The sequence below is a fragment of the Hippopotamus amphibius genome, chromosome 12 (assembly GCF_030028045.1).
Source record: "Hippopotamus amphibius kiboko isolate mHipAmp2 chromosome 12, mHipAmp2.hap2, whole genome shotgun sequence".
In the NCBI taxonomy this organism is placed as follows: domain Eukaryota; kingdom Metazoa; phylum Chordata; class Mammalia; order Artiodactyla; family Hippopotamidae; genus Hippopotamus; species Hippopotamus amphibius.
Window position 1 is genome coordinate 58,184,490 of NC_080197.1, and position 14,078 is coordinate 58,198,567.

General features: G+C 38.9%; 1 protein-coding gene across 7 annotated transcripts in view; it reads left to right on the forward strand.

The window, feature by feature from the left end:
* ITPR2 (inositol 1,4,5-trisphosphate receptor type 2) overlaps nt 1-14,078 on the forward strand; it is a 489,465-nt gene that overhangs the window by 265,394 nt on the left and 209,993 nt on the right. For all 7 annotated transcript variants that reach the window (XR_009048516.1, XR_009048517.1, XM_057703556.1 and 4 more), the window contains one exon: nt 1,218-1,326. Coding sequence is in view for 5 of the 7 variants with exons in the window: in XM_057703556.1 (XP_057559539.1) it covers nt 1,218-1,326 (109 nt within the window). In the remaining 2 variants the exon portion in view is untranslated. The remainder of the gene's footprint in view (nt 1-1,217; nt 1,327-14,078) is intronic.

The window sequence follows — 14,078 nt, forward strand, 5'->3', positions numbered from 1 at the left end:
ACGCTACGTAAGAGGCAGCTGTGTACAGCCTAGTGTGTGTCAGGACTCTTCATCGGTGGAATGTCCTGTCTCCACAGAGTGGTGCTTCAGAATGGTGGCTCTGAAGTCAGATGGACCTGGGTCTGTTTCCAGATCCCAACACTTAACAGTTGTGTAACCAGAGGCACGTTAACTCTATCTCTTTGGGCCTCTGCTTTTTCATTAGCAAAATTAGCCTGATAATAGAATCTATCACGCTGGCTTGCTGTGAGGAGGAGAGGAGAAAATCCACGGGAAGTCCTCATACTTCACCCTGAGACCCATAAGCACTGACTAGCCATTATCTAGTGAAGACTCACTTTTCCTCTGGGCTCTGTCCCACGGGACTCCTGTTATGTCACTGAAATCAGATCATTCCATTATATTCTACATCGTTTTGTTTTTCTAGGAGGACATGTCTCACGGGGTCGTTTTGAGAACCAGCTTTTTAACAACATGAGCTGTATGCTGTATGTGCGAAGCTGTAAATTCTGATTCTGAACAGCTTACTTGATTCTGACTTTTTGGAGATGTTATGTAACTGTGATCCTCAGACTTCTCTTGACAGAACACCAGTGCAGAGGTCACCACTCTAAAATTAATTAGAGCCTTTACACAAATTATAGTGGATGGACTGTCTTGATGTTACTTTTATTTTTCTTTTTTGCTTCTAATCACAAAAACTGCCTGTTTCTACCAACGCCTAGCAGTGAAAAACAGCAGTTATTAATGGAAACTGGAAAGCAGCCCATCAATACTAAGTTTCCAAAGTTGTATACTGCTACTGCTACTATATAGTTAATGTGATATAGTACATAGAAAATAATATAGTATGACAATATACTAAAATGTAATGTACTGCAAATATTCATATTTCTCTACTAGTAAAGTTGTTTTAGTTCATGTAATAGACCTGAGGATGATCAGTTTCATTGTTTTTTTAAAGAGTATTGTGTTTCACTAAAAGTATGCTACCTGAATAAATTTGAGAAGCACTGGGTTATACTGACTATAAAACAAAGGTTTTATAATACAAAGTTTGTAAGCTGAAGTATAATTTTAAAACTTTGACAGCATGTATCTGGTTTGCTTTATACTCTTAACTAATAGTGTGATTTTTTTTTCCTTTAGAATATGATGTTAGTATATAGCTTAAAGAGAAACCACTGTCCTATTAAAGCTTAATGTTTTGTTTTAAGGTTGATTAATCATACAAAGAAACTGATGGAGAAAGAAGAAAAATTGTGCATAAAAATTCTTCAGACTTTACGAGAAATGCTAGAGAAGAAAGACAGCTTTGTAGAAGAGGTATTTAAAATTTTTTCTTAGTATTTGAAAATAAAATAGAATTGCCCAGAATATTATAATGAATGAATTACAATAGGCTATTATATAATTACTTGCATTGCATATTAATAATATGTGTACTTAGATGAATTAAATAATTTGAGTTTTTATGTTATTTATCTCTCTCATCTGCTTTGATATGAGAAGTAGCTAAGATTAGAATGACCCAAGTATTTGGTTTATTTGTTTTTTTATTATATTTTATCTTGATAGGCATATTTTTCTCATTTAACATCAGTGGGCCAAATGAGTTTTTTTAACAATGAGCAACTGAGATGTATTATTAAGATTTTGTATAAAGTTCTGCTGCATATTGAAATGGTCAGTGCATTTTGGAATATGTTGATTTTTCATTGTAAATATATGTTCATGTCATTTTCTATAAAACTATGCCAAGTATTATAAAATAATACTTTTTAAAATAAATGGAACTGTAAGTTTCTATTCTTAACTGTATTAATTTAAGTATTGCACAGATGATTTTCAGGGAATATCAACTTATAGATAATAATTGTCAGTCTGTTATTAAAAATGACGGCTCAAGTGCTCATTAAGAGATAGCTAGCAGCATGTTTAATACCCGAGGTGATACACTTAAATGTAAAATATAAATCTAGTGTAGTTTTTTTTTCAGCTAGCTACCTTTACCCTTTACTTTTATGTTGGGTATCAGACAGAATTTGTGCCATGCTCCTTAATAATTTTTTGGTCTGTTTCTGTAAATACTAATCATCAGCTGTGTTTAAAATTGGAAGGATTTTATTTTTATTTATTCATTTATGTATATGCTGTCTAATTCCAAAAAGGTTGTAGTGGTAGGGTTTTTTAATGTATTCGTGTAGAAAAGAAATGCAGTGGAATCTTGGCTATTAATAGAAGGGGTATAGCTTCAAAATACAGCATTTGAACCAGGTGTTTGCTTCAGTAATCAAAATGATGAGTTCCCTTTGCATTAGTTCCCTTCATCATCTAATCTATATTTGAGGAACATTGTCAAAATACAGGTGGTCAGTGCGGTTTCAGCAAATGTTTCTGTGACATAGGACTCAAGAAATATAAATTTGAGTATATGGCATGCTTTTAAAAAATGGTACCTAGAGTTCTGTGGGACTTGTTGTTGTTTTTCTTTGGTTCCTCCAGATATTGCTGTAGATTGTTTGATCTTGGCTGAAGTACTAGATCCTAAGATAGAAAAATGGCATCATGTGAATTTTTGACAGAAGAGTGAGGTTTATGATCACAGTAACTTGTGCTTAACAGGAGATACATGATAAGCCTTCCGATTTTATATAATAGATTATTCTTGAATTACTGAAAAGGAAAATAGGGAAGCAGTCAAGTAAGATTTTACTCTGACTAGTCAAGAGTATTTCAGCGTATCTCCCAAACCACCATAAAATAAATCATGCTGGCATCTGTTTTTCCTTTCTATTCCCAGGGCTATCACTAGTTCAGGCTTTCATTTTCTCTCGTCTAGAAAGCTTGAGTAGCCCAGTTCCCTGAGACTTCCTTGAATGGAGGCATGGCTGCTGTTTTCATAACTCTGGGGACACTATTCCCATCACTTATGATGTGAATGGCACTCCCAGGACACGGTCCTCAGGGAAAGGGTCAGATAAGGAAGGCTATTTGGGCTCCTTCCCTCAGTCAGCTCACACACTTAATAGTGAGCAACTGTTGGAAGCTGGTTCTCATGCCTGGGAGCTGGGGAGAAGGTGATGAACAGCACAGCTTGCTAAGGGCCACCGCGGAGTACATTTCACGTGCTAGTGGACTGCTGTCAGAGTCTGCAGAGATCACGACAGGCTTTCAGGAAGCTTCAGGGGCTCTGCACTGCCTTGGTGTTTCAGGCCCTCCGCGGTGTCCCCGATGTTTTTTCCCCACCCTTCCTCCTTCATTAGCCTCCAGAAATCTGTGCTACTCAGTGTGCCTGCCATGTCCCTGAGGCTTTCCCTGCACTGAGCCTTGCTGCATCTGGAATCAGGACTGTCAAAATCCAAACAAGCCTCCATACCCCTAGTGTTATCTTTGTGAAGGAGCTAATGAGGAGTACTTATCAATAGTTTTCACCAGTGGTGACTACTTTCTCAATAGAATTAGCAAAATACTTTGTGCCTCTCTTTTAAGACACTGTATCTGGGTGTTTAGTTCAGGTTCCTTGTTTTATAGAGGATGTCACTGAGACCAGAGAGGTTATGTGATTTGCCCGAGGTCACACAGCAGTGCCAGAACCAGGGCTCCTTCCTCTCTGCCTAATCTTACTTATTAGATCACATTCAACTTTTGCAAATGGTGTATATCGTTATTAAGAAGGGTTAATATATTTTGTTGAGCACATTTTAGGGTCCAGATTTTAAGTCATAGGCAGACAGAATATAGCAGGATATAATATCCAAAATAAAGATTTAGAAAACCTCTAAGAAAATATTAAAGAGTATGGAAATGTAGTCATTAACTTAGAAAGAAAAACCTGAAAGGGTCTTATTAAGTATCATTTCTTAATTTCCATGTCTAATAAAGACAAAATAAGAAAAAAAAAATTGCAGCTGAAAGAATTCTAGATCTCGGACAACTTTTTAATTCTAGATGTTTTAGAATGAGAAATATTTCTCCTAGTGGAAGGAGAAGACTCCCCCCCCCCAAGAAATTTTTAAAAATTATATTAGATCTAGAATGATTCAAATACCTACACTGGGAGAGAGGCAGGACTGGACGATCTCTACGTGTTGTCACTCGGTCCGTCTTAAACAGCGGATGCTCCCTTATCCATGCCAGTGGAGGGGATCTAAAGGACTTGCCAGTCTGGGTGAAGTGGCCTTGGGTAACAGATTCAGAAACTGGTCAAATCTATTATTTTACAACTTATTGCGTGTTCCCAGAAAAAAATCCTGATTATCAGTCCGAGGATAACAGGCGATTGTGTTTTCATGATTATATTAGTTTCCTATTTACAAAAAAGTTAGTAGTTTGCAACACACATGTTTATTATCTTACAGTTTTGGAGGTCGAAGTTTAAAATCAAGGTGTCGATTGCGGTCTTTCTGGAGACTCTAGAAGAGAATTTGTTTCTTTGCCTTTTTTAGCTTCTAGAGGCCTCCTGCACGCCTCAGTTCATGGCTTCTCCCTCCATCTTCAAAGCAAGGGCCTTAGTGTCTTCAACCCCACCCCCCACCCCGTCTGTCTTTCTCACACACACACACACACACACACACACACACACACACACACACACACTCCATTGTCACATCCCCTTCTCTTACTCTGACCCTCCTGCCTCCCTCTTATAAAGACACTTTTGATAACATTGGAACTACCTAGATAATCCAGAATAATCTTTCCATCTTAAGATCCTTAATTTAATCACATCTGCAAAATCCTTTTGCCATGTATGGTAACATTCCCAGCTTCTGGTTGGTTAGGGCATAGATATCTTTGGGGAGGACCATTATCCAATCTATCACAATGATCCTTTTACTGACATTGAGAACTGGCATGTAGAATGTAGATGGAGAGCTTACCTGTGGCTGCTTAAAATGTAGGGCAGTTTAAATGTGAATGAATATGACAAAATATGCTTTGACTTTATAGCACTTTGCTATTTTCAAAGTATTTTAAAATATTTCGCTACCTTTCAACAGTTCTAGGAAGTATATAAAGCAGGCAGTGTTGTCTCCAGGTCTGCCATGTGGAGAGACTCAGAGAATTGAATTGCATTGTCACATAGGTTACCTAATAACTGGTTGTCTAACACTTAACTGGATTTCTACCATCTGTGTATTGAAGCATTCCCAAGAGATCTCTCAGAGATCTTAAATCAAAACAGAAAACTCACACCAGGGTTTCTCACACTAGCTATCCTAATACTACATTTGAGACTTTACTTATTTAACTTTAAATTGTTACCTTAAAAGAAAATCTCCATTTTCATTTTTGTTTCTTTGGTCTCCGATACTGGAAGTAGTGTGTGTGTGTGTGTGTGTGTGTGTGTGTGTGTGTGTGTAGCTGGTGAAAATTTAAAAATAGAGCAATGAAGCAAAATTGCTTCATGGTTGAAACCAATGTCCTTAAAGCAATTCCAACTTTGAGACCCTAGTTTTCTACCCTAATTTTCTGATTTTATTAGCCTTCTCTGTCATAATGTAACTACATTTTATCTGGCATTTAGTCTATTTTTAAAACATTTACAATTTATAATCCCTTCGATTGTAATTCCTAAATTAATTTTACTTAATATTCTTCCTTGATTCATGTTCCTTTGTGCCAAAAGGATGAGAGAAGAGATGGGGCAATATCTTGAAGATTCCAAATAGAATATAAGTAAATGAAAATTTAATTTTCTATTGGGCATGCCTGTGTGAAATCCTGTGATCATCTATGTACCATTTGTTATGTTACAGTACTTATTTTTATTGAAGGTTAAAACATGAAAACTGTATATTGAAAGTCCCGAAAGGGGAAAGTTAGCTGAGTTTTATAAAAATTTTATGACATTTTGTTTGTTTAGGCGATTCTGGTAGAAAAGCAAAAAGGTGCAAAGGATACGTGAGTGAGTCAAAAATTATCTGCACTCTGGCTGTAGAATTTATTTGAATTGACTTTTAGAAAAGACAAATACATCATTTTTTAACATAATCTCCCTGCTTTTCAATACACTCTGTCCATCTGTCAACAAGCTTTCGTGTTCCCTCATTAAAAAAATGTTTTAGGCTGAGCTGTGAGCCACGAATGCACCACTGTCTTCACTTCATCAGAAGTGAATCTTCGTCCTCATAGGGCTGCTTTCAGGGGACCAAACAGGTGAAAGTCGGATGCAGCAAGACCAGGACTATAGGGAAGATGCTTTAACACCTCAAAACGAAGTTTTTGCAAAGTGTTGATAGGGTGGGCCAAAGTGTGCGGATGTGCACACCCTCAGACCACAACGTTGCTCTTCTTTCGTGCAAGTCACAAGTGGGGCATCCATTTTTGCTCACAGCCCAGTTACAAATGAACTGATGTAACACGTTCACATCTGCACAGCAGTGACTGGGGAGACAGTAACCTTGAACGAAAAGCACTGATAAGACAGTGCAGCCAACAGAAGTTTTAATATAACGGGAGTGCAGATAATTTTTGACTCACCCTCGTATATAAAAGTCTACCGTGTTCCTTTGGGATGGGCTCTATTTGAAAGGCTCCTTTTAGGTAACAACATCAGGCATGTTTATTTGCACTTTAAAAATTATGTAGGTTCTGCTCTCATTTCTGTGACTCGCTACCACGAAAAGAAATACCTATTAGGATGTGTGTGCTATTGAACAGTGTAGCTTAATTATAGCACCACACCTTAGTTTTGTGTACTTCAAGGTATTTTAGGTCCAGATCTGAGTAAGGGTTCACCTTAGGTGGTCAGGAGATAGCTGTGTGGGTTGGATAGAGATGGGCTGGTAGGGGTGGGGAGCAGGAAGTAGGAAGAACTGGGTTCAGGGTATTGGTTTGCTTTTAGGATCTTTTTTTTTTTGATCAATTTTCTTCATCTTATACTCTTCAGTATATATTTTCATTAAGATTTATAGAGCATTACAAATTATTTCTCTTGTAAAAAGGGAGAAACATATAAATCATGAATAGTAAAGATGTCTATAAGATCTGATCCTGAATATATAAAATTTGTTGCTTCTGTACAGTAGAATTGGAAAAGATAATGAGTGCTGAAAATATTCCCTGATAGCCTGTGGGACTGATGATTTACAGTCTCTTTCCTTACATTGTAGTCAAAGAAGTTGACCTGTTTAGAATGCCAATCATAATTTCCCCTGTGAATATATTCCTGTCTGCTCGTAAGTTACCCTGACAATACACAGAATCTATAGGACAACAAAGATGTTTAGTCAAGTTCAATATTCTTAAAATGTTCAGGTTTGAAGTGCCATATATCCTTGGAATATTATCGCGAAGCGATCTAGAAACCACTTCTGCTCTGGTGTAGTTTTATGCTCTGGTTTTTATAAAGTAAGGATAGCTAGCATTTATTGGAGGCTTCCTAAAAGTTGGATACTGTTCCTGATCCTTTATATGTGTTATTTAATCTTTAACTCTTGGTCATAGGTAGTATTATCTCTCTCTTTTATTGATGAGGAAACTGAGGTATAGAGTTTAAAGTCACACATCTAGTAGAGCAGGAGCTGGTATCCCACCCAAACATTTTGGCTCCTGAGGTCTTAACTAGCATGTTAGAGCCGAACAGATGATACGACTTACAATCACAACTCTTCTATTTTCTCAGATACTCAGCTAAATATTCTTTAGTTTTGTCCTTGATAAAATTTGTATGCATGTGTACTAGAAGACATAAGGCATTTATTCAGTGAGCTGCTAAGGAAAGGCTCGAAGATTTTATACTGAGCTGTTCTGGAACAATATGGTGCAAGAGCTCTGCGGATTTTTAAGATTTATTTTTACAGACCTACAGATCAATATCAGAGCTCCCCAAGCCCCACCCTGTGATCAGGGTCTGAGTTGCTAGTAGCCTGAATATTATATATAAAAGTCCTAAACAATGCTTTGTAAGATGACATAGTAAATAGCCCCTTGTGAAAATGTGGCGTTCAACAAACAGCATAGCATCTAATTGAGAGCTGTGATCTTTACGAATGCCCAGGTGGGGTAGGTGATATTTACAGATTGAACAATGATGGCAGACAGAAGCTTCTTGATTTGAAAGATGGTATCTGGATTGATATGGAATAAAGATCTTTAAGAAATGATGCCTTGAGTTGTTTTAAAGATATCTTCCATCTTTTCTTTAACTCAAAAATTTACTGTCAGCTGAGTTAACTAGATTTTATTTTTCTCCTCAGCAGGAAGAAAAAATCATTGTAATTAATCTTTTATTTCTGATTTTGAGGAGCAGCAAAAAGAATGTCAGAAACATACCAAGGAACTTAACTCCTACATCAAATATGCAGGCTTGTCAGTCCTGGCACTAATCACATTATTGTGAATTTGTAAACTGTATGGAGCTCCTTTTATTGTAAGAGCCTGTGCAGAATCATTCCTCTTCTATGCATATACTCATTTCACTTTTTAGGAGGCAGATAAACAAATTTAAGTAGAATTGCTACACAGAGTTCATTGTAGCTTAAGAATTTGATAATAACTGTTTTGCTAAGGGAAAATAAATTTCAGTTTTAGCATCAGCTGCATTTTGTAGAATTTAAAAAAAAATGCATTTTAGAGGTGAGTGCAGTTTTCCCCCTATGTTCTAATGTTGTTTTAAAGTAGATTCAATAAGTGATACTGCAATACCACCATTTCTGTACTGTGACTATGTGAGTGTGAGTGTGTGTGTGTGTGTATGTGTGTGTGTGTATCGTGTTTTAACTACTTAACTAAATGGGTGGAAATATGAAAATATGTTGATGTCTCCTTGCAATAAGAGATCTGTTTTAGAAATATAATTAGCATACTCTTCCACTTTGGAATTCTTATTTTATATTTTTATCTGGGCAAAAAGACTTTGATCATTAAGGTGGGCATAAAGGAAACAATTACTTTTAGAAATTCACTCTTCAGTTGCTGGGGCTGGACTGGCTTGGTTGCTTGTTAGACTATCAAAATAATACATTTGTCAGATTTATTAAAGTCATTGTAACCTCATTATTAAAAAAATATAGAGTTCTTAATTACAGCTTGCCTTTACTCTCCCACTTAAAAATCTGACATAATAACATCACTGCCTCAGTGATTTTTGAGCTATGCTTTGATTCTGTGGAGAGCAGTGACTGAAACATCATATTGAAAATATTGCAAATCCTCAAAAATTAGCCAACTATTTATGCCTCCAGTAAGACATTTGGTAGTTAATGATTGTAGGTAAAAAATGATACTGTGATTAAAAAGTAAGCATGGATAATATAAATAGTTAAAAAAAGTGCAAAAAAGAAAAAAGAATAAAAGAAAAAAACACTAAAATTAATATATTACTAAATTATGTTAATTATTTCTGCCTAAGTCCAACCTAAACTCTTTTTCAGGAGGTATTCCATGATCAGTTTCTTTTAACTCTACATTATTCTAGTTTGTAATCATTTCAGCACTTATAAAATCACCTCTGTCTTGTTCGTGTAGACCTCTTATTATCTTGTCTTGGGAAGGATGTCTTTGGTGTGTGCTGTTATTTTAAATAAGTCACAGACTCCTTGAGGATGGGTCTGATACATACGATGAAGAAATGCCCTGAAGGCCTTTCAGAGCTGAGAGTCTGGGGGGTCTAGTTCTGGTTTTCTCTCCAGCCCACTTCACACACCATAACCGCTGCACTACTGAAGGCAGAGACAGGCGATCTTCTTTACCGCAGTGTTCCCTGTGACTGGCACTGTGCCCTGCATGAGAATGACATTTATACACAGTAGAAATACATGTGAGCAGCCATCTGCCAGTACAGCACATTACTATTCACTAGTCATATCCAAGAAGTAGGTTCTAGAAGTATCACTTCAGTTCTACTTTGCATCTCTTTGTAACCCAAGATGTGGTAGGTTTCTTGGAACTTGACACACCTGCAGAGTTGGGCCAGCTGCAGGGAGACCTATGCACAGCCTTGAGGGCTGGTGAAAGGGGTTATCGTGCAGCAAACACTTTGTCTGATGGGCTGTGTGGTCTCTGCTTGCTGTCTGGCTTGGAAGGGGAAGAAGTGGGGGATTCCCAGACATAGTAACGTGGGCGCTGAGCTCAGGGAGGCTGCAGCAAGGGAAGATGACCGGATCTGAAGACAAACATATGGGAGGAAGGCTCCAGTGCCTGGGCTTTGCTCTCGGGAAGGGCCTGTTCCCCGAGAAGGCACCTGGGAAGCACAAGCCAGGAACTCAGGCCACACAAGAAGCGGGACGAGCCCACTGTAAAACCAGGGGAACGGGAGAGTGACTGGGGCTCTGTAGAGAGGCTGAGGCCCAGTCAGTTGAACGGTCACTGAGTTTGTCAGGTTAACTAGCGTAACTAGTCAGAGCCCGCCAACTGTTGGTCTCAAGCAGCACCAGGATCTGCTGCCCCAGGACAAAACTAGTGTTTGGAACTGTTCTGCTGTCACCGCCGTAGCGAGGAAGAAGGAAGTAAAGGCTGTGAGGCTGATCGGGTCTGAGACGTTTCACTTTTTCTGTCTGATACCTTCATCCCTGGACAACTGTTTGAGGAGGTCCTCGCAGGGGAGATACCCGACCTAGTATATGAGCCATTGGAACCACATTGTGGTCCTTGCTTGTGCATCTCTAGAGGAGCCACTTGCAAAGTAACAATGTGCCTGTGGGCATTTGGAGCCTCACAGTAACTCTGTGAGATGGGAAAATATTTTTTCACCTCCATTTTATAGATAAGAAGACTGAGGCCCAGAGGGTAAAGTGATCTGGTAACAGTCATAACGATTCATAAGTGGCAGAGCTAGGGATGTGAATCAAGGTTTTTCTCATTCTGCTCTGTATATGATGCTTCTCCACATAGTGAGGAATTAAAGAATGCTGGAGAAAATAAATAATCATTTAAATTTGACTTTACCTTTTGAAACCACCTCTTTCAGACTTTCACTTCTTTTCCCACCTCTAGAAACCTGGAGGTTCAAGCAATCTTGAAAAAAATTTAGAAAGGAAGTGTCTTTTCCTTCTTTTTTAGGTATATACTGTAAATAATGGTAACAGCTATAACTTCTATATAGTATATAGTAAAAGGCAGGTGCTTGTATAAATGCTTTCCAATGTTAATTCATTTAACCTTCATAACAACATATTGAGAAAACTGCAGCACAGAAAGGTTAAGGAACTTGCCCAAGGTCACACAGCAAAAAAAAAAGTGGTGGAGCTAGGATGAAAACTCAGGCCTTCTAGCTCCAGAGCCCAGGTTTGCAATCACTGCGGGAGATTGCCTTTCATTCTAGTCTGCTATCGAGGACGTCACTCACGGCTGTCAGAAGGAAACTGTTTTCTTGTTTCGGGTAATATAAACTGCCTTAAGATATTTCTTCTCGTGTTTAATGATTTTGAACAGCTACCATGTGCTGATTTCTTCAGGGTAGGCTCTGTTTCTGCACATTCCATCTGGTACTTGAAAATCTCAAGCATTTTTGGATGAATCTTGGTTACTTACAACAGAGCAGCATACAACATTTTGAATATTTGCAGACTGCTCAGTGCGATGTGAGGTTTATCTTTTCTCAGTTGCTCTTAGCCTTTGGCTGAGTTTTTAATTAAAACTCAAATTACAGACTATACTAGTTGTACAGGCACGGAGTAGGGAAAACAGACGTGATGTGTTAATGAACACATCCTGGTAGCTTGGTTTAATGAGTTGGTGGCACAAAAAAATCTAAATGAGGGCACGTGACAGTTAAAATCAAATTGAATGCTTATAAGTGACATCAGGCAGATGAAATAATATTGATGATTCTAACTCAGAGACATGTACTTGTAAATTTTCATCCCAGGTATTGAGTCAATTTCCCTTTCTCTCAAAATGCCAGAGCACGTTTGTATAGTAACCAGAGATGTGCTTGCCAGAAGGTATGTGGCAACCAGCAGTAATCTCACACTTGGATGTACCTTTGAGAAGGATGCTTTCTTTAGGCTTCTCAGCCTCTTCCACCATGGTGCATTTGTTCATTCAACAAATGGGCTGCAGCATATGTAGAGGTGGCTGAGATTCCCCATCCCCTTGGCAGAGTTAGATGAGACCTCTTGCTGTTGGCCAATTGCCCACTCTCTTGAAAGAGACCTGTGATATCAATTGCATAAGCTTTTGCCACTCTGGGCACAAAGTGTAAACACTAAGCCCTTCCTCCAGTCCTGGTGCCACTGCTGTCTCCACGGCATTGCCTGTCTCCTTGTCGTGACACGGCTATTCCTCTTCTCTTCAGTCTCCCAGGCTCTTCCTTTCCACTCTGTCCCTCTCAGCAGATGCCCCTGTGTCATTATCTTCTCCTCTAAGTGTTCCCGCCACCTTTTTTGAAAAAAATTTATTTATTGAATTATACTTAATTTATAATATTGTATTATTTCTGGTATACAGCAAAGTGATTCAGTTATACATATATACATACTTTCTTTTTCACATTCTTTTCCACTATGATTTATCCCAGGATATTGAATGTAGTTCCCTGAGCTATAGAGTAGGACCTTGTGGTTTATCCATTCTCTACATAGTAGTTTGCATCTGCTAACCCCAAACTCCCAGTCCATCCCCCACCTTCTTGCTTGAAATGAAGAGTCGTTCTCCCTGAGGCCACCCCTCTTTGTCAGCAGCTCCGTGGATTAGAGCTTTTCACTTGTACCCACTGTGTGAGGAGGCTTTGTGTTCTTGTTGCTTCTCATGGTTCCTTCTAGACCGACTCCTCTGCCGTCTTTTAAAATCCGAGGTCCCCTGTCTCGATCGCCCTGGCTCTGCCAGCATCCCAGTCCCTCCCTCTCATCTCTCCAAGGTGCAACCTGGCTCCCGTTCCGTGTCTCCACCCCCAGACCTGCCATCATCAGGGTGACTTCAGTCCACGTGGGCCGTGACCCGACACTCTGGCTTCTCAGGCCTTTGACCCCTGCATTTGCACTGACCTTCTCCCCTCCAGGTACATCACCCACTTCTTTGGCAACATTTTGGAAGTTTTCATCACCAGGAACCGCTTCTTCCCTGCAATAACGAATTCAGACATCCTATTGGCTGCTCTGTCCTCTTTCCTGTTCAGCTTGCTTATTTCACTCCACCCATTATGACTGTCCTTTGACCTAATCAGAATCACTGACCCCTCTAATTTCCCAATTGCCCAGCTTGCTCCCTTCCTCTGCCTGTTAACCCAAGATTTCATAGTCACAAGCCCAACTGCTGAGCAGCTGTTTCTGGCGGGTCACTAACAAGCAGTCCTCACAAAGCAGCATGGAAGACAGGAGGGTGGTTCCCCGTGAGAGAATTGGAATATTGTTGCCAAAAGGTAGGGGGAAGGGTGCCAGGAAGGTCAAAATGACTGATGACCACTCCAGTTCTTCTGCAGTTTCTGCTTCTTGACAGATTGAGTAATTTAGATTATTTAAGTTATTTGGGTGATCTCATGTTCCGCCTAACTGTATATGCCACGTCTTTCCAAAACGAAACCAGAATTCTTGGCTCAAAGTGCACTGACAGAAAAGCTTCTGCTTCACTGTATACACAGGCACTCAGTGTTCTCCAGAACTGAAATGGCTGAGGGTATCTTTTCTCAGGCTGAGGAAACATATGGAGGAGAGTTTGCTACTTCTCGTTGTCTGTAGCGTTTTGACAAGACATCTGCTGCAACATTTTTTGCTCTTGGATCCTGGATTGTTGTTTGCCACTTGTTTTCATACATATTAATCTTTGAAATCTTGACTGATGTCTAAGTTGTTCTTTTTTGGATTTTTTTCTTCTTTATATGCACCATCTTTAAATAATTGTGTCATAACAAAAAAAGGTTTTTCTTATGAAAAATTCCTACTTTAAAATCAAGGGCTAAAATTTCTAATTCAGTACCTTACATCCTTTTCTTTATGTTTGAATTCTCCCTTTTTCCTTTACTTGACTAAATGTATTGCCATTGGAATAATACTTCTGCATTAGTGTTGTGAAAAGTAGTCTTTCGTTTCAGCCCTTGAAATCTCCCCAGGCAGACACTGAAGATCAAATCCCCCATGCATTTGACTGAGACCCAAGGTTGGTAACTACACCTTCTTTGTCTGAAACTATGAACT